Source organism: Canis lupus, chromosome 28 (assembly GCF_003254725.2).
Source record: "Canis lupus dingo isolate Sandy chromosome 28, ASM325472v2, whole genome shotgun sequence".
NCBI classification, from domain to species: domain Eukaryota; kingdom Metazoa; phylum Chordata; class Mammalia; order Carnivora; family Canidae; genus Canis; species Canis lupus.
In genome coordinates, this window is record NC_064270.1 from 16,075,865 (window position 1) to 16,102,792 (window position 26,928).

Consider the following 26,928-nt stretch of genomic DNA (forward strand, 5'->3'; position numbering starts at 1 on the left):
CCCTTCTGGGCTCTGGCCTCCACCACAGCCACTGCACACTCCCGAGCCAGGAAGGCGAAGTTGAAAGGCTTCCAGGCGCACATGGACGGCTGCCCCATTTCCAGCCCCTGGCAGTGCCCTGGCCGGACACACTTGCTGGCCAGTCTAAATGTTTATGTCTGCCAGTGCAGTGGCTGGGATGGATTGATTTAGCTTTGGAGTGCAGTGCATTTTTGCATATAAACTGTCCAGCGAGGCCCCCAGAATGGCTGGGATCCCCAGGCTTTCCCCTCTGCCCCTGGCCCCACAGAGCTGGAAGTCCAGCCGGACCCTGGAAAAGCCCTGGACCGACAGGCATGGAAATGAGCCAGCCAATTAGCTGGAGCAGCCGCCATAGTACACCTCCAGATCCAGAAGAAAACAGGGAGAACTTCAGCACACATACCAGGCTGGATTCTCTGCGAGGTGGAGGCCTTGTCCTTAGGTTTGGGGAGCCTAGAACAAGAAACATGGCTTCAGAAACCCCAGCCAGCCATGGGCAACAGTGCCGGACTCTGCTTCCCTAGGTATGGCCACCTCCTGATCCTGGGGAGTTCCTAGTGTGGTCCCACATTCTGGAAGGACCCATGCTCTCAGTCCCTATAGGCACTAAAGACCTTTAACCTTCCTTGGCTGTGTTTCAGGGGATTCATGAGCCCTCTAAAATGATGTGCATGTTTCATAATGTAGAGCCGTAGAGGCATTTTTCAAGAGACAGGGTAAGTAGCTCTATCCTGTCAGATTTTCAAAGTTAGGAGCAGAGACCATGTCTATTTTTCGCTCACTACCAAATCCCTAGAAGCTAGCACAATGCCAGGCAAGAATGGGTGCTCAAAAAAGCACTTCCTGACTGCTCGCCCAAATGTTTCAAGCACCAGAGCTTAAAACCAAGTTTAGAACTAAACTAAGAAACAGCTTTCCTCCAGATTTCAAGCATGGCTGGACCTAAACAGAAGTTGGCTTCTCATAATATAGGACAATCTAACCTTGAACCGAAGATGCCATGAGCCAGAGGAGGACAGATTTGGGGGGATCTGGGTAACTGGGTTTCTCCTGTAAGGATGACGATGTTCCTAAGAATGCCCTCTAAAACTGCTTGGGGAGAGGTAAAGCCATTCCTTCCAAGTCTTTTAGGCTTCCAGTAAGTGGTGAGAGGCAACACGGAAGGAAGGGTAAGCCAGGAAAGATGCCCTGTTGGCTGTCACTCTGTAAAGCACCCTTGCGCAGGGGGCTCGTATTTCCCAGCCTGGAGGACACACTGATCTACAGAGCGACCACCTCTGGCTCTCTTCTAGGGAAGGAGGGAATGCCACAGGCTCATATACTCCTGTAGTTGACCTTCAGTGCAACAGTCATGAGGAACTGCTTTGTCTACTCATGACGAGCAGGCAACAAGTTCACGGAGTGAGGCTAGGGTCAGGTCAGTCTAGATCTCAGGAAGAAAATGATACGGGGGTCCCGCACACCCCTCTGGCTTTCCTTGCACCCTGTGACCACTTTCTAAAGAGCTGTGCAGGGAGGATGCAGGGGTCAAGGAGGCTCTTACTGATCTGGGCCCTCTGTGGGGCAATCCTAGCCACAGCTGGCGAGCCCTGGGCCAGCTTGGAGATGCTCCTCTCAGGGACGCCCAGGGCGCTGCCATTGGAGGCATTGCAGAGGATGGGCAGGCTAATCTCCTTCTTGGTGATGGGGGCCTCAGGGCCCTCGCCCTCTGCTGGTGGAGTCTCCTTATCCCCTGATGTCTTCTTGTTCAGCAGGTTGCTGATCTCCATGATGTTCCCGATGATCTCCACAGGGCCTGCGAGATTCTTCTTGCGCGCCGGCAGCTCATCCTTGGCTTTCTTCAGGTAGGAGGCTGGTGCCCAGCCCTCTTTGCCCAGGTACCTGTGGGGAGGGGCAGGACACGGCATCACCCAAGCACTGCTGCTTGCCTGACCTCACAGCCCAGGCTCCATCGGGCCTGGCCTCTCCCATGTTCTCCAAGACACCTGGCAGTCCCACTACTCTGGAGAGGAGAACTGAGGGCAGATGGAAAGCCACCTAGAACACGAATTCTTCCTGTCTCCTTCTTCTCTGTCTTATCCTTCTTGGTGTGGGCTCTCCTTCACTGCGAAGTCAGCCAAATGTGGGACATCAGGATTAGAAGATTCCTCAGGTTCTGAGGTACCCAAAAGGTAGACTTCACATAGGCCTGTTACCTCACAACAGAGAGGACAACGCTAGAGACAAGAGCAAGCATGGATGCGGTGTATTGGCTAGATGGCCCCAGCAAAGGGAAGTGTTATCAGAGAGGTGAAGAAGTGGCACAGGTAAAAGGAGGCAGGAGCCCTGAGTTCTGGTCTCTGGCCCTTTGGCAAGTCCCTACCCTGGAGCTCAATTTTTTTTTTCTCTTCTGCAAACTGTAGGGATAGAGTAGCTGCAAAAATTTATCCAGAAAGGTAAACATATCAAGAGCAACTACAAAGAGGTCCATAAAGAAGAGTGACCCGGTAGGTGAGGCATCGGTGCTACTGTGTGGGTGGTGGATGGATCAAGTTCACAGAACAAGTCCATAAACAGATGGATATGAAAGGTAACATTTCAACTTTGAGTGGGGATGAGATATCAGTAACCCATCTAGAGATGACTGGTTACCCAATTAGGAAAAATAAGTGAGATCTGGCCTCATACCTTAGAACAAAATTAAAAAAAAAAAAAAAAAAAAAAAAAAAAAAAGCTGTGTCTGTTTAATCTTGGGAGTTAAGAAAATCTTTCTAAATAGGATTCCAAAAGCCAAAACCATAAATGAAAAGACTAAAAGCACATGACTGGATAAAATGAAAACCTTTGGTACGGCAAAACAAAACCAACATGAAACAAAACAAAATGAAAATAAAATAAAAACCCATAAACAAAAGCAAATGACAAATGATAGAGCTGACTTAATTTGAGGTGATTTGATGACTTCTGAAAACAAGTTTTTCCTTTTGCCCCCATGGTGTTGAGAGCTCCTACCCAAGCCCTCGTGCAGCTCACTTCCTGGTCTAGCAGTCACTGGCCAATGCCCTCGAGTCTGGGGTGCAGCGTCCCTGTCTGCTCCCTGGGATACATCTGGCTCTTTGGAATGGCTCCTCTGTGCCAGATGTCTGACCATCCCTCCCCCTCCCCAATCTGACCCTGTTCTTGGGTGTTCATTAGGTGAGAGAAAAAAAGGAATGTGAAAGCTAAAGATTCTATCAACATGTCTGAGCTATGCTGGAAAGCTTGGGTGGGAGGTGGCTTCTTATGTTCACACCACTGGAACGAACAGGCAGGCTGTCCTGAGCTCACCTGTCTGGCCCCCTCCCCTGTTTGGGAGTTGGAAGGCAGACACCAGTTAACAAATGGACAGAAGCCAAGGGGCTAGCCTGGCTTCCCAAGGTAATGGGTGCAGACAGAAGCACAGAAATTTCAGGGGTGGATGGAACCAAAAGACGTAAAGATGCCTAATCTTACATGGGAGCCAAGAACCAAGGCTCAGAAAAGCAAAGCAAGTAGCAGAGGGTCACAGGCTAGCTGTTGGCAGCATCTGGCCCAGAACTTGGTGCTCATGCATCTCAGAGAAAAGATGAAGTAGAACTGTTGCGGCTGTTGCAAGTATTTTTCTATCAGAACAGTGGGGAGATGGGGAGCGGGGTCTCATGGGAGTGACGGTCAGCCCTGCTCACTGCCTGGAGTGCTCCCATTTCAAACCCTGCTGTATTCCTTTGGTGTTACATGGATAAAATTAGATTCCGGGCAGAGAGATGCAGGGGAATCAGGAGCGGCTGTGTGCGTCTGGGCCCAGCTCTACTCACATCTGCTTTCCAGCTCTGGAGCACGGAATGACTCCAGAGGGAAGCCAACTGGAAAAGGAGGGATGGGGAGAGAGGGAGGGGATGTGTGTGTGAAGGGAGAGGGGAGAAGAAAGACAGGAAATGAGGATCAACACAGAGCCTGGAATGCTGGGAAAGGGCATATTTCAGGGGGTGTCTGGCAGCCTCCTTAAGGTGGAATCTTTTCAGGAAAGTTTTCTCAGAGGAAGCCCCCACTAGCTAAAGAGTCAGGCCATGGGGACAAGAGTTGATTAGAAAAGACGGCTCAGATGACCTTTGGGTCATTTTTAGGAACTAAAGAGACCCTGTAGCCTTGTCGACAACCAGGCAAGTGGTTTGGGTCACCAGCCGGCATCAGAATGCTTGCTGGCCTTCCCATGCAGACTTGTGGTTGCTGGCTTTGGGGGTTGGGTCTAGTTTCTTAGAGAACGTGAAAGTTTAGGGCAGTGGCTTTGGGCAACAGGCCTGTCTTACCTAACAGAGCAGAAAGAGACACCTTGGCCCTCCTGACTGCTGTGCATGGGGCCAAGGGCAGGGGCAGCTCTGTCTTAGAAGTCACATTAAGGCCGAAGCCCATGTGGCCAATGACCTTCACCTTACCTGTCAGCACAGCCCCATCTTACCACCACCACAGTCTGCTGTGGTCTGAGATACTGTCATGGAGTGCCCAGGTCACTTGGGTCAATCCTGTTCCCACTGTGGGAGCCAGCACAGAGCATACATCCTGCCCACAGATGCGGGACTGTCGGAAACTGGGTGGAATCACTACAGCTGAGCCGCTTCCAAAGCACCCAAAAACATTTCCTGCGAACAAGGCCCCCCTGGGAGGGTGCTGGCTGGCCTCAGAACCCCAGGGCAGAGGGGACTGACTGGAGGGCAGGCTGGTAGGGGAGAGGTGAGCCCATAGGCTTTAGTTTGCTCCCGGGACTGCCAAGAAAGCTCCCCACTCCCCTCCCACACTCCCAAATGGGTTTCTCAGCTGGAAATGTAACTAGGCCCTGCACGAGGGAGGGGCAGAAGGAAGAGGCCTCGGTCCTCCCTGGCTCCTACAGCCATATGAGCCAGCCCCGCAGAGAACGGCCCGGGAGAGCCCACATCTGGGGTCCCAGGGTCGAGCTGTGGGCAGCAGGGGCTGCCTGCCGGGACCTCCACAAGGCCTGTGGATGCCAGCGCTTCAGGCGGCCTGAGCTACAGAGCGCGCCCGGCAGCCAAGGCCGGACACAGAAAACCAAATTCAGATGTGCTGGACCCTCTTGGCAGATGCCGGGTAAGGGATTGCACCACTGCCTGCAAGCTGAGCTGGGGCCCCTGGGCCCTGCTGGCCACAGCCCTGGCTCTGTTTTACGTGTTCCGGGAGAGGAGCCGCCAGACGAGCAGACTTGAGGCAGCCAAGTCCAGGCTGCAGGCGCACAGCTGCTGTCAGCATCTACCTGCCGGCTGGTGCCCACGGCCACTCTGCACTGAGCTCTGCTGCTTGGGGCCAGTGTGGCAGAGGTCGCTCTTCCTTCCGCTGAGGCTCCTACCTGATGTACCACCAGCCCTCCAAATTTTTCCGGATCACCTCCACAGTGACGCCCTTCTCAAAGCCAATCTCATCCTTGCTTTGGCTGGTGTACGGCTGCACAGTGATGTACTTCTCCTCTGTAGGGAGTGAAGCAAGAAGGCACAGTTAGCCGAGGTTCGGTAAGGCCCTCCTTCCTGTCTTTTCCTCCACTGGCCTGGCCCTGCTTCGCTGGTTGCCTCACTGCTGCTCCCAGCGTGTGCAGAAGCTGGCCAGGGCCCCAGGTGCCCTGGCTAAGCCCTGGCAGGATAGAGCTGGCTCTCCCAGCTTCCCAGCCCCGGAACAGCAGCCAGGGGGCTGGGGCCTGGGGTCCTGAGGGCACAGCCAGAGAACCTGTCCCTTGTGGGACCTGAGTCAGGAAGTCCCTGGGACGTCTGGAGGCCCCACGGCACACCCTCCCCTTCCCTGAACGTGCCGTGCTTCCATCCATGCCCCAGACTTGCTCGGAGTCCTCCCACCTCCACCCCTGAACTCCTGCCTCTTGTCTCACCCCCTGACAGCTCTAGGGGCACCTGCTTGATGAAGCTTCCCCCAACCACTAATCTGATCACCTGATCAGGTAACTTCCCCAAGAGGACTGGGGGGAACACATGTTCAATGGAAGTGGTCACACATTTTAAGACAAGGGTCTGGTGGTCAAGTGACCAGTGACAGCGCTGAGTGTAGCCATCGGGCAGGGCCTCATGGAGCCCTGAGTGGGGAACCCGTGAGTCCCACCCATGTAAGGCGCTGCCAGCTCCAGGGCCTTGCTCAGGGTCTCCCCAGGCACCAGGACGGAGGCATCTTACAGGAATTCAGGAAAACCCCCGGAGGACAGGGGTGGGGAGGCCAGGCATCTGGATCTCTTTGGCTTCTCTTCCTGCGGGGGGGTGGGGTGGGGGTCCGCTGCCTCCACCTGGGCCCTTGCCCAGGCTTCCAGGGAGGTGCTTCTGAAACCTCGCCTCTGGGGTGGAGGCTCCCCAGGGGAGCGCTCAGGTCTCAGGGAGGAGCACACATCCCTTCAGGGAGCATGAGGAGCTGAGCCAGATAGAACTGGCCCCCTGGCCACACCCTTTGAGAAGGTCCCCCCCAAACTCAGGCTTTCCCTCCTCTAGGCTATGCCTGGCACACGGTAGAGGCTCCAAAGGGTCTAGGCAGTGCATCGTTGAAAGGCAAGGGTGTCTGAACAGGGGCATGGTGTGGGAGGCTTTCTATGAGCTGAAAATAGCAGGAGGCCGGGGTCTAAGATGCCTGCCCCCCTCCTCCCAGCTCCCAACTGTGATGGCAACTCAGCGGGACCCAGATGGGCGGCCTGGTCTGAGCCTCTGGCAGGAGTGGGGGAGGGGGCAGCTGCCACCCCAAGGGCCCCCTGTGGTGGGAGGGCCATCTGTTCACTCTGGATTATCGGGTGGCTGCCCTGCCAGGCTGCAGGGACGGTGCCGGTGGGCCCTGGCCGAGTCTAAAAGGCCGCCAAAGGCAAAAGGAAGGTGACGAGCCATGGGAGCCTCCGCTATTCTTCCCCACACTCTTCTCAAGGGCCAGCTCTTCCCGGAGGCAGGGCTTTCTCACCATCAACTAAGTCCTGGAAGCTTTCAGAGTCCCATCCAACCATGCCGAGGAGAGCCGCCAAGACCGCCTGAGAACCTTGTCTAGCCAGATTCTGACTCGGGCCTTTGAGGAGTTTGGTGTTCTGCAGGCCAGCCCTCCTCTCTCCTGCCTGTTCTGGTCCCAGCTCCATTTTCCAGCAGGGCACGGTAAATCCTGGCCCGGGCTGTGGCCAGAAGGGCAGCGCCAGCCCCTGGGGATCGAGGGCTCTGAGGTTAGGGCGAGGCAAGGCCTGGGCTCCATATTTTGCTTTTGTTCAGCTGGGCTATTTTTAAAAGCCTGTGGTTCCAGCAGGAAGGCATCATTAAAGTTTTCCTAGGCAAAGTTGCTTTTGCAGGGAAAAATTACAGTCCTCCTCTTAGGCAGATCAGAGGGGCCCTGCCCTGCTGCATGGCCGTGAACGGGCCTAAAGCATGACACGTGGGCTTGGGTTCTGGAGCAGTCAGGCCCGCGCAGCAGCCCCTGCAGCCTCCAGTGTGTGTGCTGAGGACATAGCAGCAAATGCTGTGGAAGTGTCCTGCTCTCCCTTGACCCTCTCAGGGAGGGCAGAAGCAAGCCCTCTGTTTTACCCAGTAAAGCTGCACTGCTCCTGCAAAAGGCCCTGTTCTCGGTGGCCCTCAGGCTGACATGAACACAGATGTCTGGGAATCCGTGCTCCCAGTAAGAGATCTGGCTGGTTTAGAGGCCTGTCCTCCCCTGTCACTGTGCCAGTTCCAGCTGCTGAGCAGAGGGCAACTCTTCCAATCGGTCTGGGTGGGGGCTTACTCTTCCATTATGGTTGGCTTAGGGGGCGGAGGCATGGATTTCCTCCAGAGACACGCGCCATGTGGGTCTCAGGTTCCTAGCTCCCAGATCTCCCCGAGGAAGCAGAGCTGACCCCGCTCCTGGACCAGGGTCACCACCCTACCTGGGGGCAGGACTAGGGGGACCCAGTAGGGAGGATGCCCAGACTCAAATGGTCTCGGGTGGTGGCCGAGTCATTCAGGTTGCTTCAGGTCTCTGGAAGAGACTCTTAGGAATCAAAGTTGAGGAGAGAGGAGCCACAAGCTCTGGGGGCACCTCAGGTTTCTGGGAAGGGTTGAGACTGTGGTCACTCTGATGTACCATCAAAGCTTGGTGGCACCTTCACCCTAGGGAGGGCTGACCAGGCCGCCCACTGGGCGGGTGGGTGGCTGACTGGGGGAGGTGGACAGGCCTGTTTTGGTTTTGGAGGCGGGGGCTAGAGAGCCCTGCCATTTCCAAACCACAGACGCCTCCTCTTTCAAATGCTTTCCCCTCTGTCAGCAGTCTCCCTGGCTCCCCTCCCGGCCCCTACAACCTACCCAACCCCATTGCAAGAGGGCTTTTGATTCCAAAGGCCTGGTTGGCTGAGGGGCTGGGGAGTGGAGGCCCTGGGGAAGCACTGCTTCTCTCTCGTCTCGTTATATATGACCCACTGCCTGCTTCCCCCCCATCAGCTCTGCTGTTAGTGGCAGAGTTTCTCCCAGCCAGCTTGCTACAAGTTTGTCTTGGCTGCCTGATTCAACTTAGCCCTGATTTAACATAGGGCTGAGAATGGGAAATAACGTTGTTTAGGCCTCTTATTGGAGAGAGAGGGGGGGGAGAAGGAGAGAAGTTGTGAGCTTGTATTCACTTACGTATCTGTGTATGTATGATGTCCACAGTGCTGTGCATTTCACTGGGCATGTGTGTCCATGTATACCACTGTGTAACTGTGAACACACTGCCTGTGTGGCTGTGGTGTAAGGGGTCACATGTTGAGTCTGTATACGGAGCCGTATGTGAACCTGGGTGCTGCTGCAGAGGTGTGCATACAACATGAGCTTGGGCAGATTGTTGATGCCTTTGTGACTGTCAGCGTATGTGTGCAACGGTCTATGTGTGGTCACACAAGCGGGATTTTGTGTGTGAGTGGCTGTGTGCCAGGGACCACAGATGCACAGCTGTGCGCGGGCTGGAGGTGCCAGTCTGCTGCTGTGCCCGGGTAGTAGTGCTTCGTCACTTGTAAGTGTCCATGTGCTTATGGAGACAGAGTTGTTTGGGACTCAGTATAAGATGGTGTTTGGAGCAGATGCTGGAGGGAATGGGGGAAGGCCAAACCTTTGTCTCTGCTGTTTTTCCAGGCCAGCATCCCACTCTCCTCTGCTGCCAAGGCTCAGGGCAGCAACCCAGCCTGGCCCCCCAGCAACGCTGCCCCATAGTTCCTAGTTCTAGGGTGCCTCTGCTTTACGTTCCAGCTTGTTCTCACTGTTCCCATGACCTGGCCTCCTGCCCTGCACCAGCCCTCAGGGTCCAGCCTTTGCTCTGCCCTCAAGCCTAAGCTGGGCTCCCATGGCCAGTGCTCTGAGTGTGATACTGAGCCAGCCACAGGCGGTGATCACCTCAGTGTCCAGGCGTGTTGCTTGCCTGGGGCTTGGAGCAGATACCAAAACATGGTCTCAGAGTTGTTCAGGAATGAGCTGTGGGGGTTGGGGTGAGAGTCATGGGGCATCCCTGCTATTCTAGAGAGGCCAGTGCTGATTAGCCGCCCCCCCAGCTGTGTTCTCTGAAAGATAGGGGGAATGGGCCCTGCTGGCCTGCGGGCTCTGGAGCTGTCCAGGGTTTGTTCAGAGGCCCACCCCTAATCTCCCTACTTCCCAGGCTCCTAGATGTTGGAAAGGCCCTAAACCTACAAATTGTCTTGGTTCCAATCAGCCTGGATGGCAGGCTAGGGGCCTCCCTGGAATCGTCTCAGGCCCCTCATGAGGTGCGAGTGCCGAGTGCTGAAGACGTTGGAGGCTCCCGGCTAAACCCCACGCTGCCTTCAAAGCTGGTTGGGGCCGTGCCCCAGGACCAGGCTGGGACTCACTTTTGCTCCCTTTCTGGTTTCCCTGGAGCTGCTGAAGGAGGAGGGTTGTAGACTGGTCCTTCTTCCTACTCTGTCTCTAAGTAATCGCTAAACCAGCTTTGGCCAAGGGAATGAAGGATGGGGGCAAGTGAGTGGGACAGCGCCGCAGACTCACACCCCCCCCAGTTCTCTTTATCTGCAGCTGCCAGGGCAGATGTGGCCCTCCTTAGGCCAGCTGCCCCCACAATCACACTGTGAGTCCCCTGACCCCCACCCGCAGGATGCTGGCAGGAGCCAGAGCCACCCCCACTTCCCAGGCAGCCCCCTGCACCCTCCTCCCTTATGCCCACCCCCAGCTGCAGAAAGTGAATGAAAGTCTGACTGTTGAATCTGGGTAAAGAGGCCACAGGGCAGAGAGGAGCAGAGCTCAGAGAGGAGGCAGGGCATTAGCGAGTGAGGGAGGAGGAGAGAGGTGGCAGCGGCTGGGCAGGAGAAGCTGGCTCCCACAGTCACCTCGGCTGTGCTGCCTGTTGACCATCCCGCCCAGGGTCCACCGGCGATCCAGACGCCGCAGATGGGCCTTGCGTCTCTTGGACACTGGTGTGGGAGATGGCAATGGAACACGCGGCCGACGGAACCGGCGGAGAAAATGGAGAGGAGGATGAGATGGGATGAGGCGGGACAGGGGTGGTGGGAGGGAAGGCTCATGCTCACAGGCCATCATCGCTGGGACCAAGCCCCCCAGCAGTGCGCACTCGCTGGACGTGGGCAGATGTGCCCAATGACAACACCAACATGTGGGGCAGGGCCACCAAAACCACATCTTATGGGTTATACCTTGGGGCCCAGGAGGGGCTGAGAACTCTGCCTTCTAGCACCTGAGAGGTGAAGAGGATCCTTGGTCCCAGCCTGGAATGAGGACAGCCCTCCAGGTGGCCCCCGGACCTCACACAGGGCCCGGCAGGTGACTAGGAAATGGCGCTGGGTGAAGTGTACATGGGGATGGATGCCATAGGCCCTCTGCTCCTTCACGGCACACTGCCCATTGTCTCTGCAACAGTGGGAGACCTGCCACAGCTTTTCAGTGCCACAGACCCCTTCTGTGTAGCCCATCCTCTGTGGGGTGGCATCCTGCACTGCTCCGCTGGGTGCCATGGCCCAGCTCCAGAAGCCCTCAGCCTTCCTCTGTTCCCAGGTGGAACACACACTGGGCGGGGGTGGCAGGGTAGCAAGCGGCCCCCACCTCCCGGCTCTGCAGAATCTGGGTAGCAGGTTGCCGAAGTCTGGGGGAGGGAGGCCAGCAGTTGGAGTAAAGGGCAAGCTGTCCAGACAACCTTGAGCCAAGCCCTGCAAAGCCTTCTGGGAAGTATTTGCTTTTCTTGAGGGAGGAAGGCTGTCTTGTTTGACCCGCTTCTTGTAAGCAGGAGGCCTAGACACGAGGTTGGAGGTATGGATTCAGGTGAGGCCTCCCTGCCTGGTTACTGTGTCACCATACTCTGTCACCTGTTCTCTCATCTGTCATAGGGGCTGACACCACCTGCCCTGGCATGAGAGGGGACAGGGATTGAACATGTTCTTTGGAAAACAAACGAGGTCCTGTGTGAGGCCAGGCTGGGAAGGACTCTGACAGCTGACACCCCCCCGCCCCAGGCGGATGTGTCCTGTGGTTTCCCTGGGGGCAGAGGAGCTTCGGCTGATGCCCAGGCCGTGCCCCCATAGTTTCAACTAGGTACGAGGACCGTCTCACTGAAGCCTCGAGAAAGCCTTGTTCTGTCGGCACCATCCCCATGTAGGAAATGGGATAGAAACTAGAGGCATAGGTGTTCAGAAATCCTCGGATGACACGCCTAAGTGTTGGGGAAGCACACAGATCTAGGTGGTCTGGCTCTGGAGCCCAGACTCTTGGCCTGACAATGTCCTTCCCCCTTGACCCTGCACCCCTTAGCCCACCAACAAGGGAAAAAGCCCTGGCAAGGAGCTGATACTGATGCAAACCCACCAGCAAAGGCTCCAGGGCACAGGGGTGCAGGGAGAGACTCAGCTTCCAGTTTTGCCTCTGCCACAAACTGACCTGCGGGCTCCGTGGAGGTGATACCTCTCTGGGCCTCTGAAAGGCAATGGATCCAGTGCTTCACTAAGGCAACTTGCCAGTGCTGGGCTTGATTCTCCTCTCCTCTCTCTTCAACCTCCACCCCAGCCCTCCTACCTCCTACCGTTAACATTTCGGAGGAATACGAGCATATGCCAGAATTTCTGGTAATAGAAATAAACCAAAACAGCTGATGATCTCTTCTTTTCAAGGCAATGAAACACGAGTCACTAGGGAAGATTTCATGGGATGAAGGCTTCCAATCCTGTCCATAGGACTCAGGGACCTATGATGGGATGGCAACAGGTCTGGAGTAGAGATGGCCAGAGAGGGGAGCAGGGTAGGCTAATCTCTTAGCCATATGGCTGTGGGGACAGAGAGACCAGTGGACGTTGATGCTAGGGCCTTGGGCTGGGACACTGAGCCCTGAGGCCCCCTGTCAAGCGGGGTAGAGATGCCCAAGATGTGAGGATGAAATTCATAGCTGCCCAAATGCTGCCAGGGGTATTGGCACACTGGTCCTATCAAAAGCATGCTGAGGAATCTATTTTAAAAAAGGTCACCCTGGAGTGCACATCCACACACAGGCAAATACTTCTGAATGCAGAACCTGCACTGGCTGCCTGATTCTTGCTGCATCAAGGTCAAAATCCTTTACAACTTGCTACTGCTGGCTCTCTGCAAAGCTCTCTTCAAACCAGGCAGGCACCTATGCACACACACATCTCCCGTTCCTTCCTGCCCACTCAGTGTCCTGTCCTCCATCTCCTAATGTCTCTGCTCAGACATTCCTGGCATATCCTTTTCAGGCGGGACTCTGATTCCACACACACACACCCTCTCAGAGTTGCTTACAAGCAAAATGCATCCTGGACAGGCATAGGGCATAAGGCCACCAGGCCACAGAAGCTGACTGAGGCTCAAGCTTTACAAGGACAAGCGTGTTGCTAAAGGTCACACACCTGTAGAGTGAATAAGACCTCACTCTATGCTCTAGGGACAGTTATTTCCCAGAGGCTCTGGGATGACCCCAGAATGTGGAAGTGGGTAGGAGGAGCTCAGGCACTAATATTCTCCACCACTGCAGGGGTACAGCAGAGCGAGAGGTGAGACTGGGAGCAGGCTCAGTTCCAGGACCAGGGAGCAGCCAGGAAGGACAGAGCACCTGGTCTGAACATGCAAACCCTTCCTGATGGAGCCTAATTCCTGGAAATCTGTCAGGCACTGTGGGGGCCGTGGCACTGGTCACAGAGCTGAAATAAAGCATTTACATGGGAGGAAGGGCGGGGCTTCAACCACCCATCCAGTAACCGACATTTAGGGGAAGGATGAATAGGGAGCTGGCGCTTGCCTTGCAGACTGCTTATTTTGGCCTGAGCAGCAGGGAATGGAGGGTGTGTGTGTGGAGGGTGGAGCTGAAGGTGGCCTGAGCCCGGGTGACAGGCCTCCATCCCCCTGGCTCTCAGATGTGCCCATTTGGACCATCCCTACTGACCGTTAGGGCAAGCATTCCTGCCAGGACATGGGGGGTTTGGCAGTTAATAGGAGCAGGCAGCCAGGAACTGGGGGTGGCTGAGACTCACTGGGCTTCAAGCGGCCTGCTCTGGCAAATATCTGAGTCCACAGATAGGTTGACCAGGCCAGTGCTGGCCACCGGGGGTAGGGGGTGCCACCAGGCAGGGATCAGGTTCTTTGAAATGCAATGAGAAAACACCAGAAAAACCTCACCAGGCCAGAGATGATCAGAAGTACCAGTGGTGGAAGGGCCACCTCATGGTTTCTGCTACTCTGAGACATGACTCAGACCTGTTCTGTGTGTCCACACTGCTGGCTGGGATAACAGACACCCAGAGTAGAAGCCTCTGAGCAGACAGGCACAGCAGAAGCTGCGTGCATGCAACCCCTTGGGGTCATCCCTGTAGCAGAGAGCACGGTGTGGGGTCGGGAAGACAAAAGTGGTGGTCTCTGTGGGGTTCCCCAGGGAAATGAGGGCTTTTATGGGGGAAAGAGAGCTTTATGGTCTAGCCCTAAGACTGTTCTCTCCAATCTCTGCCCCAAAGCTGCCAAAGTTTGAGATCCATGCTCCTGGAAAATGTCCCCTCTAACCTGAGCCCCATGTAGGGCCAGCAGGGACAGGCTTGGAAAGGGAGGTGAGATCGTGGGTTGGCTTCAGTGAGATGGGGTCCCAAGGGAAGGGGCTAGGACATGGCCCAACTCTCTTTAGGAGTTCTGATGGTTTTAGGGAGAAGAGTGGGAAAGCTACCTCCAGAAGAACTGGGTTCACTCCAAGGGCCAGGGATGGGGTAGGCACCAATCCCCAAGGATTCCGAGGCAGCCTGCTCCCTGCACATGCCTCATTACTGCCCCTCCCCTTGAACCTGGAGGTCCTTACCTTCCCCAGTCTTAGAGGTGTTGATATCGGAGTCATCCCGAGTACCATTCTGGGCCTCCAGGTAGGTGGCAGGGACCCAGCCCTGCTCCTCCGAGGTGCTCACGAACCACCAGCCTGCAGAGGGGATAAGAGAGAATGTGGTCATGAGCTCCCAAGAGGGGTGGAGACAGGAGAGGGGACAGGGCATAGAGCCAGACAGCCTGGCATGTGGCAGACGCCCGGCTCACATCTAGCCTCGAGAAGCTTGCGCCATACTCAGAAGCCAACATGCTCCTGCAGAGGAGGGCCCGATGGACACTGGCCCACACTCACCCAAATGCTTGATGACAAAATTTGACAATGAAATTCAAACAAGGATATACCAACTGTGTGCAGATCAGCTTGTAGGAAAGGCCCGGGAAGCTCTGGACGAACACAGAGGCCACTTAGGGTCCCTGAAACCCAGCAGGACTGCTGGTTTGGCTGGGGGGTTGGCTTTCCCTGCTTTCAGAGGTATTCAGAGATGAATGCCTCAACCGTGACCTTCTGACAGCCACTGTGCCCCCTCCCCATCAAGAGTCAGTGGCATTTGCCCCTGGGCGCCGCTCACGGCTGCCCTTAGCTGTGTTGATACATCAATTACACTAAGTGGGCACTGCACACTTGACGGCCATGGCCTGATGACAAAAGCTCACTCATTTTCTTTCTCATTCATTGGTTCATTCATTTTTCATTTAAACAAAAGTTGACTGAGCAAAGCACTCTGAGCACCTGGGTCTTGGGGCTCCACTGCCCTCAATTTCTTCTTAGAAGCTACACTTCACAAGATCTTGTCTTTGCCCCCATCCCGTTCAGATACTTCTCTGCCCCCAAAGCAATCTGGCACTGGTTCTCTTTTCTGTCCATGACTGAGCTCACCATTTCCAAATATGGACTGTTCCCTGTCAAGAGGTCCTGGGCTTCTCCCCCCGCAGCACTGAGAAGCCATCCCTGCCTATGGCAGGGAGTGGCTGCTCGAGAAGGGGGGATAGTGGGAGGTACGGGAGGTGGCGTGAGGGCTGCTGTGATGATGGGGAGGGGTGAGGAAAGCAGTGCCACGACCGCATAGGACCTCGGCACCTGGAGCTACCTTACCTCCTGGTCTCCTGCTAGGTCCCCACTGCTCTGGGTGACAGGCCTGGGACAGCAGACAGCCCATGATCTTGTCTTGAATGCCCACTGCACTCACCCTCCCTAGAGTTCCACAACACTCTGCCTGCAGCTCTGCAAGCCCATGAGACACAGTAACATCTGTATGATACCGTAATGATGGGCACATGTCATTACACGCTTGTCCACAAGCACCACAAGTGAGCCCTAAGGTAAACTACGGATCTGAGTGACTAGGATGTGTCAGGGCAGGTTCATCAGTAACAAGCGACCACTCTGAAGGGGGACTCTATGTATGTGTGGGGGCAGGAACAGAGAACCTCTTTTCTTTTTTTTTTTTTTTGAGAACCTCTGTTCTTAAGCTCAATTTTGCTCTAGACCTATACTGCTTGGACGAGCAGTCTGGAATTTCAAGGCCCAGGCCTCTTTGGCTCACTGTCCCTCTGGAACCCAGGGTGGATGCCTTCCTCCCTTCCATTCCCTTCCTTCGGCCAGAGTCTGTCTTCCCCCAGAGTGGGATGGGGTAGGCCATCGCAGCCACTTATACATCGTGGGCCACTGACAGGGGGTCTCCGGAACAGCACTATTCTCCTAGAACCCAGGCAATACAGGTGTGGCTGCTTACAAGGCTATGGCTGACGGAGGCCCCAAAGAAATCAGAAGGCATGGACTCACAGGGGTCTTTTCCCCTTCTCTAGGCTTCTGGGGGAGCACTCTCTGGAATCCCAGCAGTCTCTGCGAAGAAGCACCACCCCGAGGAGCTCTTCCACCGAGCCTGACCAGAGGTCATGGAACAGGGCTCCCCATCTCATAAGGCTTTCCACCATGAAGGTGGCTCTGTGTCCTTGACCGCAGGAGTGGGTATACCCAGCCAACCACCTTCTGACTGATTGGTCTTCTCCCTGGACACTGTAACGGTTCCAGGGTGGTCTCAAGAACTGACACGGGTGCTTTGGCAATCTGAATGCTAAGTCCCACGTAAACCAGGAATTGTGGGAGTATGTGAGAAGAGATGACCTGAGAGTTCAGTCAGTAAAGCAGCAGCAAAGTCCAGAGATGGAGAGTCAGTCCTGATTAACATTGTTCAAGCTCCAAATTCCAGGTGGGCTAAAGCTAGACCACCCTGTTGGATTCCCTAATTACAGTGATCCAGTGGACTTCCTTGCTGTTTAACTAAGCAGGAGCCAGTTTCCATCACCGGGAACCAGGGGTCCTCACAAATGCCATCTCTGCCCAACAACCACCAAGGTTCATGACTGAAGGTCCACCACTGTGAGTCAAATCTAGAGACAAAATTCAAGTTCTCTGGGCACCTGCCAGAGACCTCAGAAGGTGAGGACGGAGCCCTCTGAGCCATTCTCGGAAACTGGTACCTCCTCAAATTTCCACTCACCAGGATAACCTCCAAGAGTCCCAGAGCACAGTCACCATAATTCCCAACCTGGAGTCACTTTTGGGAGTCTTGAAGGCTGAGGCTCCCACACGACCCCCAGGTCCAGGCCCCAACGCCAAAAGTACACGTTTTGGTTCCCATACCTCCAGATCCTCACCAACCTGACCACCCCAGTTCCACAACATACCCCCCCGCCGCCCCAGTAAGCCAGGCCAAACTCCTGTAGGCCAAGAAGTACCCTGAAGGCCTACCCTCAAAGGGGAGCTCTGCTTCCCAGGAGAGGGCTTCCCCGGGATGGGCCTGGGCTGGAGCCAGGGATCTTCCAGTCACTGGAAAAAATAGGGATGTGCCCAGGAACAGTGGAACTTGGAAACATGTGCTTGGTGAGGATTTGCCAAGATCCCTCCATGCCCAGCCCCTCCTAGCCTCTTTCTCTATACCAAGGTGTGCCACTGCCAATTGCACCTTCTGGAGCAATCACTTTCTGTCTCCACTGGGAGAATATTCCCTTCTTCCTTTGTGTGAACCTGTGACTTCCCAGGAAGGCAGGCAACTTGGTGGCCTCCTGGATGGCCATAGTCAATGTCTTCTAAGCCTTCTATTTCTGGAATTTGGGCTCTAAAGTCACCCTTAGTAGAGGCAAAGGAGGCAAGCCCCTCTGTAGGCACCAGGAGGGCTGAGGTAGGGGGAGTAGGGGGGTGGGAGAGGGGAGATTTTCTCCATAAGCCCCATCTGAGCTAGTTTATATCCTCATCTGGTATGAAGTGAGTCCGTCAGCCTGCTCATCTCCTGTTTTCTCCCTCTCCCCCTGTGGCCATACTGCATAAGCCTCATAATTCCAAGGCTCAGGTCTCTTTTCTGCAGGTGGTCCTGTCTTCCCCACCCCTTATTTCACCCTCTGTGAAGCCTTCCTTGTGCATCCTGCTCCCTCCTTTCCCCCAGGAGCCAGGGTTCCTGACAACTCTGGGAACAATGGCCTAGGCCCCAAAATGTTCCAGTCCTGAAATGTGCAAAGCTAAGTTGAATGGTTCCAGTCTCAGGTCTCTCCTGCCTAAGGCCCTGTAGAGAAGAGCCTGTTGCTGACTCGGCTGCGGGCACCTCCATCAAGCAAACGAGGACAGGCTCAAACACCACCCAGGTGGGCATAGGTGCCCACCCCAGCTCCATGCAGACCTCCCAGGATCCCTGGCATGAGTCACACAGTTACGCCTCTGGGGGAGGCTCACTGGGCCTGTGCCCACCCACAGTTGCTGACAAGCCTCTCCCAGATGCCAGCAGCTCAGACGTCAGTTGCTGTAACCGGGGCTCCTGACCAAAGTCCCTGCTGCTCAACTGAGGAGCAATTAGAGCCTGAACTAGCCACTAGCCCCACGGGTCTCCCGGGCTCACCTCCAGTCCCCATGCGTCCACAGAGTCCCCTTTTCCACAGAGATTTAGGGTGTGTGGGCTGCATATGGGGTAGATGTGGACAAGGCTTTGTAGTTTTGAGTACATGGGAGATGGGTTATGCCCATGTACATATCTATGTGGGTGTGTGCATTTGTTATACGGGAGGATGATTATGGTCAGGCACTAACTTTACATACGTCATTTAATCTTCAAGAATCTTGTGAAGTGTTACTGTCATCATCATCCCCACTTTACAGATGAGGAAATTGAGGTCAAGATCATGATTATGAAGAGGCAGAGATGGACCTCAAACCCAGGCAGTCAGGCTCCAGGAATCATATTGTTAACCACCACAGAAGTGGATAAGGAATTTATCTGGTGTCTGCACAAGGGCAGAGGTGATGCCTTGGGAATGCGTGTCCCTGAATGCTGGTATGTCACACATGTACTTCTATGTCTGTGTCACTGAGCGTGTGATTCGTGTATGTACACAATGAGCAGAAATGTAGGGCTGTGTGTACTCCCCACTGCGCACAGGTGAGGGTCCTCTGGAAGTAGAGGGTAGTAATTAGGGATCTAGGGTCAGAAAGACCCAAATTCAGGTACTGGCTTGCTACTTCCTGTGTGACCTTGGGCAAAACAGTAAACCTTTCTGAGCCTCAGTCTCCCCTCCCTGATATGGGGATAATTAATGGTGCTTACCTCCTAAGGTTGTTGAAGTGGATAAATGAGATATAAGTAGCTTAGTTTGGGGCCTAACACAGAGTTGGAAGTCAAAAACCTTGGGCTGTTTTACTAACATGGTGGTAGTTGTTTGGTATCCCCCCAGACTAACAGCACCCATGGGTGGCCAGGTGGTGTCTTTGCCCAGAGTAAGTAGATCAGGAGATACTCAATATACCTTGATGAAAAGACCATGTGTGTTCCCATGTAGTTAATCTGAGAAGTTTGGGGACTGCCTTCAGGGGTTCCAAAAGAATGGAAAAGGCTATCTTTTGCTCTTTCCTTAGCTGACAAAATTCATGGTTGCAAGCAAGGTGGGAAATGGGGCCAGAGGGGAGCTGTCTCTGGGGTTTCCCTCCTTGCTCCACATGTGTCAGGGTTGTTCTCAGCCTGGCTCCCATCCTCTGCTCACACGGTCCCCCAGGACAGAGGTCCTATAGCTTCCTGTCTCCTGTCCTACCACGTCGGTGAGCCCTCCCTAACTGATCTCCAAATCCTGATGGTATCCAGAGCATCAACCCCACAATTCACAGTGGCTCATGCACTTGGAGAATTCATCTTGTTGAGACTGTAAGTACCATGTCTGCTCTGTCTCAAAGGCAGAACTGAGCTGGCAGTAGGCAGCCAGGCCGATAAGGAAACTGAGGCACAGAGCCAAAGTGCTGGAGCCGAAGATCTGAGTGTGAATCCCATCCCTGCCACTCCCATGCTCTGTGGCCTCGGGACAGGGACTGAGCCTGTAAGAGGCTTCATCTGTAAAACAGTAGGACCGCGCTCTGCCTGGGTGGCCAGTGTGAGGATGGAGAAGGCAGGACAATGCACAGGGTCTGGCACAGCAGGTGCCCGCTGAACAGAAGCTAGGAGCTTTGCTGAGGGACTGAAGCCACAGGGTGTGGAAGGGGAGGAGGCCAGCACTCACGGCTGCCTAGGGACCAGCCGAGTCACTTCTGCCTCTTCCATGTCCCCAGGAAGATGGGTCCACACTCCAAGCTGGCCTGTGTTAGCTTTCCTTTCCCACCCTCTCAGCCTTTGTTCTTGGGAGAGGACATTTAGTGATGTTTCATGAAAGGACTTCTCACTGGACTGAGGAAGTGGCCATAGAAGTGCTCAGATGGGGATGGCTCTTGGCTGCCAGGCCTGACCTTTCCCAAAGAAGTTAACCCTTGTTTCCAGGCAGAGGGGGAAGACGCTCTTTTTTGGAGGGAGGTGGGGAACAGAGAACTTGGTGGAATAGGAGATGGTAGAGAACCCCCAAGGGGCCTGGCCCGGAGACTGCTCAGTGTACCCCAGACTCCAGCCCGGCAGCCAGGCTCCAGCAGGTCTTCCTACCCGGGGTACCTTTATGCTGACATACACCCCACAACCCCGGCAGGGGGCAGGAGAGGGGCTACCATAAGCGTGGGAGACCACGGACTGTTGCAGAGGGGCCCTGAGAAGGGAGCCCCCACACACTGGATGTGCAGGAGAAGCCTTCATTCCGGGGGCACTGGGTGCACTGAAGAGCGAAATCCCCAGACTGGATAAGCTGTCTGGGAGAATCTGGAGCTGGCCAGTCCCCTGAATGCTGCCCCAGCATGGTGGTCCCTTCTGTGAGCGCTACGTCCCCACAGTGCCAGAAGCATGTCATTCAGCCAGGCTGGCCGACAGGCTGGGACCAGCCCTCTCCAGAGGGCAAGGGCCCAGAAAGAACAGCAATAGCACTGTCATAGCGGCTGACCCCATTGGTGGGCGTAAGAACCCGCTTCATGATGGCCCAGGGGCTAAGTGGGGAGAAGGCCACACTGGGGCAGCCCGGCCAGCCCCTCCAGTCCAGGGCAGGGAAAGGGATCCCCGGCCCCAAGAGGGAAAACCTCAGGCCCAGAAGCCCGATCCTCTCTCTTTCCAGGCTGAGCACTATCTTCAGAGGTTGGGCCAGTTTCACAGCCCTCTAAAATGGACTCTAACTGGGGCTTGACAATGCTGGCACTGGGGGAGGGACAGAAAGAGTGGAGGGCAAACTGAGAGACACACAGAGAGAGACAGAATCAGAGGTGGGTACAGACAGAAGAAGGGGATGGGAGGACCTGGGCCAGGGGCTGGGGGCCTCAACCTCCCCAAGAGGGGGCTGAGCCTGGCCAGCCTGGCAGGAAGTGACGGGCACTCCCAGGCCACTGCTATCCCCCGGGTGACCAGGCCACAATGGCCTCCTTAATGACAGAGGATAATGAGCTCATTAGGCCAGAGGAGGCCAGCTGCACACAATTAGGACGTTAATAAAGTCTTCTGAGGTCACAGCTCAGCCTCGGACAAAACAGCTGGTGGGGGAGGGGGACCCTGTTCCTTCCTCTCCCTCTGAAGTTCCCTCTGTTCTATGTTGCTCTCCACAAGGCCTTCCCTGACTGCGCCCCACAACTCCCGGCCCTGCCCGCACCAAGGATTCAGCCCATGGGCACTTCTTAGCTCCTCTTCCAAGATCTAGGTTTGGATCCTGGCTTTACCATGTCCCAGCTGGTGACCTGGAGCAGGACCAGCTTCCCTAGGGCATCGTCATACTAGGATGATATGATCTGCCTGTAGCGCTGCCCAACCTCAGGGACATATGGCATCTCCATAACCAAGTGCTAACCAAGCACCTGGTATATGCCGGGTGTTCCAGGCGTGGGGACACCATAGAGCACACACAGGCCTCAGGCGCTCTTCCCTCCCTCCCCACTGCGCAGCGCACAGAATGGGCACAAGTACAGCCAGCATACCAGCGCTGAGGCCAGCAGGAGAGGCCCGAGCTCCCCCCAGAGGGGAACAGGCAGGATGAGATTCTGGGTTTGGAGTCTGGGAGAACCCAGCAGGCTTTAGTTTCCTTCTGGGCCTTGCCTTTGTCTTTCTCCTTCCCTGGGGTCCTTCGAAGTCTGACATAGGCTCATGCAGGGCTGAGCATCTGTGGCGTGTGGGCAGGCAGGGTGGACACGCAGCCTGGTTGGGGGGTGGGGTGGGTGGAGGAAGGAGCTGGGGACAGCTAGGGAGGCACAGCCCAGGCCTCCAATACCTGCCTCCAGTCACAGTGTGCTCTGGCTGCTCTGAGGGGTGCTCCCTCCCAGCCTTCCCGAGTTCCTCCCTTGCAGTGGTTTGGAGGAGGGGACACTGTGAGGATCTGTGAGCACTGAATGAGAGCAGGGGTTGGTGGTGAGAAGGGGAAGGGTGCTGAAGGGGGCCTGGCCAGGCACATGGGACTGTGCTGCCCACCTGGCCACACTGCACCTGGCACAAAGCTGGGTCCTCAGGGTCTGCTTCTGCTCTGGACCTGGCCTGACCCCTTTCCCATGACCTTGGGGCAGACCTGAGATTTCTACCTGAGAGGCACCAGGGACACTGGAAAGGCTGGCCGCCCATAACCATGCTGCGCCTTTAAGAACAACGAAAGGCAGCCCACCCTCGGCCAGGCCTCCCCTGGCCAGAAGGCTCTGTCACTGAGGCCTCTTGCCAAGACACACTCCAGCTAACAGCACGCGGCCTCCTTGGTCCAAAGCAAACAGGAGCGGGTAAGGGCTCCCCCACTCTCTCCCAGTGCACCCCACAGCCCCCGCCTTCCTGCCTGACCCATTCTTCTTGTTCCACCTCTGGCACCTATCCCTGCTCTGCTGCCTATGGCCTTCCCTTCCCCCAGATGGAACTCTTAGGCCACCAGAACCTTCCCTGGGCGCCTGAGGCCTGGATTCCAAGACCATTAGCACAGGCTGCTACGTCAGTTTGGAAGGCTCTGTGGAAGCAAGAAGGCATCAAGCACTGGGCTGCTGCCACCCCTCCCCCAACTCGGTTCCTGCCTGCCCACCTCACTGGATGGGCCCCTAAGGCTGAGGCACCCAGGAGACAGCCAGACTACTGAACATTCGCAGGCAGACAGGGCGCACAAGGACTCTGACACATCCCAGACCCACCAGGCCAGCAGGTTACTCCAAGGACTCTAGAGCCAGGTTGCCTGGGTTTCGGTCCCAGCTCTGCTGCTAACTAGCTGTTTGAATTTGGGCAACTGCCTCAATCTCCTCATCTGTAAAATGGATCTATAGTAGTACTTCTATCTCCCAGTGCTCTAAGGGGTACAGGGGGTAACCTACAAGAAGTGTTCAAATTAGGGGGCGCCTGGGTGGCTCAGTGGTTGAGCATCTGCTTTGGGCTCAGGGTGTGTTCCTGGAGTCCTAGGATCAAGTCCTGCATTGGGCTCCCCATGGGAGCCTGCTTCTCCCTCAGCTTATGACTCTGCCTCTCTCTCTGTCTCTCTCATGAATGAATAAATAAAATCTTAAAAAAAAAAAAGTGTTCAGAATAGTGCCTGGTTCCTAGTGAGCTACACCAAAGAGCTATTATTAAAGTTGAAGTGTAAGCAGCAGGGATTTTTAAGGAAGGAACCATGACTTCAGTGCTCCCTAATGACTAGTGCTAGGGCTGGGAGGCAGGTGGGTCTTGGGTGTCTGGAGTCTCAAGGAGAGAGAGAGTCTCTCGGTGTCACTGTCATTGGCCCTTGACCTTGGGAAGTCTCTACTGAAAGCTGGGTCTGGTTCTGTGCTCGACATGGGTGGGGGTGGGGGGATGGGTGAAGTAGAGAATACAAGATGGCACCAAGTCCTTCCAGGAACAGCAGGGCAGAGTAATCCTGAGACTGAGCTTCTAAGAATGTCGTCAGAAAGGTTGAAGCCTCCCAGGTGGATGCCTGACATAATGCTCAGGGTAACAGAAGGGATGTTCCCCTGATGTCCCAGGCAAGAGCAAGAGATAAGTGGAAACAGATTGAGAGGACACAGCATTGCGAGGCCAGCTCAAGATGGGAAGGGAGTCTGCTGGACTGTTGTCCATGGCCTGGCATTTTCTCTCAGGCAGCAGGGTACCCACACTGGAAAGTGCTGACTGGGAGGGTGGTGGGCAAATGGACCCAAGGTGGGGATGGAGGTGGCACTGAGTGGCTGACCTCCATAAGTTCTCATTCACTGGTGGCGAGACAGGGACCAGAGAGCCCCTGACAGAGAGCCTGCCAGGCCACAATCAGGGGTCCTGGAAGACACAGACATGGGAGCAAGGCCAAAGGGCACAGCACGGGCAAAAGTGCCAACTCCCAAAGAAGGTGAATTCCACAGTAGGGATGGGCAACCTCAAGATTGATTGGAACACGGACTCCTTGAGGGATGGCTGGAGAGCCTGCAAGGGGGTGCTGAGCATTCCCCAGCCAGGGCTGAGCAGAAAGACACAACAGGAAGGAAGGGGGCCAGCCACGCTGGATTCTGATAAGGAGTGACCTGCTGGCCTGGTGGGTCTGGGATGTGTCAGAGCTTAGCCATTCAGGCCTTGGGGCTCTCATGACCCCCTCTGGGGGCGGCAGGACTGCACTGAGAGATTCATGGCTGAGAGCTGACCACTTCCAAAGAACATGTGATGACTTGCTGGTTACAACTTGGTGGGTGTTCTATTGGGAGCCTGTCCTGCTGGATGTTTTAATCAGTCCCAAGATGAGGACAGTGGAGCTGAACAGGTGGCACCATCTCATATACTGAAAGCTGTGCCAGGATCAGGAGCTACCTACCCCCCACCCCCCACCACAAAGGTCTGAACAGCTGGTAATGACAGGTCAACAGCGACAAGATGAAAAGGGGTAGATAGACCAGAGCACCTCTGATCTTATCATCTTATAATTTACTGCGTGAACTTTCTGGAATGACTGGAGGCTGTTATTCACAGCTATGCCAAAATATTAGGTACCAACTGAGCATGTCCCCAGGCAGGTGGGTAGTTCAGGTGTCCCTACTTGATGGCAAGGATGGGAAAGGTCCTGGGGTTTGGGGGGACTGTGAGTTCAGTAAGCCCTCTGTCTCCAGGTCTGTGAAATCTTAGGCTGGACTGGGTGACTTACCCAAGTGGCAGGATTAGCACCCGGGTCTGACTCCGAGGACAGCAATCACAGTTCCCTTTAAGAATGACTCCAGCTGCCAGTTCCTTTTTAGAAGACGACCAATACCACCTGCTCCATCAGCTCCCCAAATTTCCATCTGACAGATGAGCCAGGGAAACCATTCTCCTTCCCTGCTTCTTCTCCATTCCATCAGTGTCTACAAATCAGACTCATTTCTCAGCAGTCATGGGCCCTGGACCCCCTTCTTGCCCTGTCAACTCCAACCCCTCCACAAGGAGGGGGCTAACAGGTGGTTTCAGGCCCCATCTCCAGGCTGCCTCTCTCTCATCCTTTCTGAGCCCACATGGCAGGGCAAGGCAGGGCACTCAGGCTGATAGCTTTCTGGCATGAGATCTTGCCCAATGGCTATGCCAGGAGAGAGTGACTTTGGATCAGCATTTCTCAACCTCAGAGGTCTCCACACTACGTGGGGCTTTTGCCATATCCTTGTGCTATGTATACTGTGGTTCACAGAGTAAATATATATTTAAAAGCAATGGCCTTTTTTTTTTTTTTTTAACTTCAAGAAAATAATTTGTTTAGGAAACTTCAGAACACCACCATGAATAAACAGGACCACCAGTCCCAACCATAAAATTACAGAGAACAAAACAATGTAGTAAATTTGAGCTGTGCTGGGTCTGAAGAGGCTGTGCCGATAGCCTGTTCCCCCCTTTGTGACAAAAAGAGGTTTACTGGAGATGAGTCAAAGACAGTGGACCATCAAGCTGAGGTAAATCAGAAGGCTTAGAAGAGGACAGAACAGGGCAAACCGTTCACTGCGTTACGGAGGTATTTAACACTACCTCTCTGCACTGCCGGAAGTCATGCCATTTACCAGAGTGTTGAATGGACATTTTTAGGAAGCCAGCCTTGGGCTATCGCGCTATTTGGTCATTTAAAATAGCTGAAGAAAGAGGTTGTGTCCTCACTGGTGAGACGAGAATATTACATACCATGTGCTAAAGAGAAATCAAAGAGAGAAGACTGGAAAGCACTTAGTAGTGTGCCTGGTGTGCTTCCAGCCTGGAGGGAAGAGCTGAGGGAGCGCTCCGTAGCTGCTGCCCGTCACGGAAATATGAGGAATTATCTGTATTTTTAAACTAGCTTACTTCAGTGGCAGAGAAGTATAGATGTAGGAATTTGTATATTTTTTCCCTTTTCTCTTTTTTGCCAACAATGGAGGCTCCTTGGCCCCAGAACCGAGTCGACTTTAACTGAAAGTCCTAGATTGACAATCATCCTCTCCCTTCCAGCTGAGCTCAGCCCCTCTTCAATTGGGGCAAAAATAAAACGGGGGCAATTTCAACTTTAAAGACCATCTCCATAAACAAAACAAACCCACTCCACAATTTGTCTAGGGCATTCCTCCCTCCAAATCCTCCTTATTTAATTTCTGGGGAATTTTAAATAGAGGCCTTGCAAAATTCTGTACCGCCTGACGTCAACGGCTCTCTGACAACGTGGATTCCTCTTCGCTGTGTGGGGAGCAGTCACTACCGATATTGATGCTTTTCCAAGCCCCTTTCCCAGTTAGAATTTGGGAGCCACTGGTGTCACTCTAGGAGACTGTGGGAGAAGGAGGGGACCCAGGAGTGTCCCACACAGGGTCCTATAACTGCACTTCCTGAACCTCGGGCATTATGGAGCACCGGAGTCTGGTGGAGCTACCCGAGTGGTACCTGTACTAGTGTCTGCTTTAAGAGAAAAATGAAAATACTTTTGTATCTCAAAAAGACATTTTCCTATGCTACACGAAATGGAAAGCCAATATTCCTTGGCGTAAACAGAAGATAAGTGGAAAAATACGTATATTGAAACATTTTTATAGACCTCTAGTAAGATACTAAGACAAGCTCTAGCAAGACACTAAGGCTAGGGCCAGATTTTCTAACAAACAATGAAACAAGCAGGCAACATTGGCAATGTTAACAACACAGAAGCCCCAAACACACACTTTGCCCTTGACCCAACGTGGAGGGAAAGAAAAGGTTAACAACCTACTCATGTTGGGATCCCATGCCATTTCATGCTGCGTCTACTACACGTCTTTAGGACCTACTCTCTGGGAAACACTGAG

The 26,928-nt window shown here is 54.6% G+C and overlaps 1 protein-coding gene across 8 annotated transcripts in view; it reads right to left on the bottom strand.

The window, feature by feature from the left end:
- The window catches only part of SH3PXD2A (SH3 and PX domains 2A), a 235,288-nt gene that overhangs the window by 14,042 nt on the left and 194,318 nt on the right, over positions 1-26,928 (bottom strand). For 6 of the 8 annotated variants that reach the window (XM_025467099.3, XM_025467098.3, XM_035707650.2 and 3 more), the window contains 5 exons: positions 14,305-14,418; positions 10,337-10,420; positions 5,375-5,492; positions 1,565-1,902; positions 425-474 (listed from right to left, as the gene is read on the bottom strand). In XM_025467099.3, coding sequence (XP_025322884.1) covers positions 425-474; positions 1,565-1,902; positions 5,375-5,492; positions 10,337-10,420; positions 14,305-14,418 — 704 coding nt within the window. The remainder of the gene's footprint in view (positions 1-424; positions 475-1,564; positions 1,903-5,374; positions 5,493-10,336; positions 10,421-14,304; positions 14,419-26,928) is intronic. The other 2 variants (XM_025467100.3, XM_049103197.1) reach the window with 1 other exon arrangement.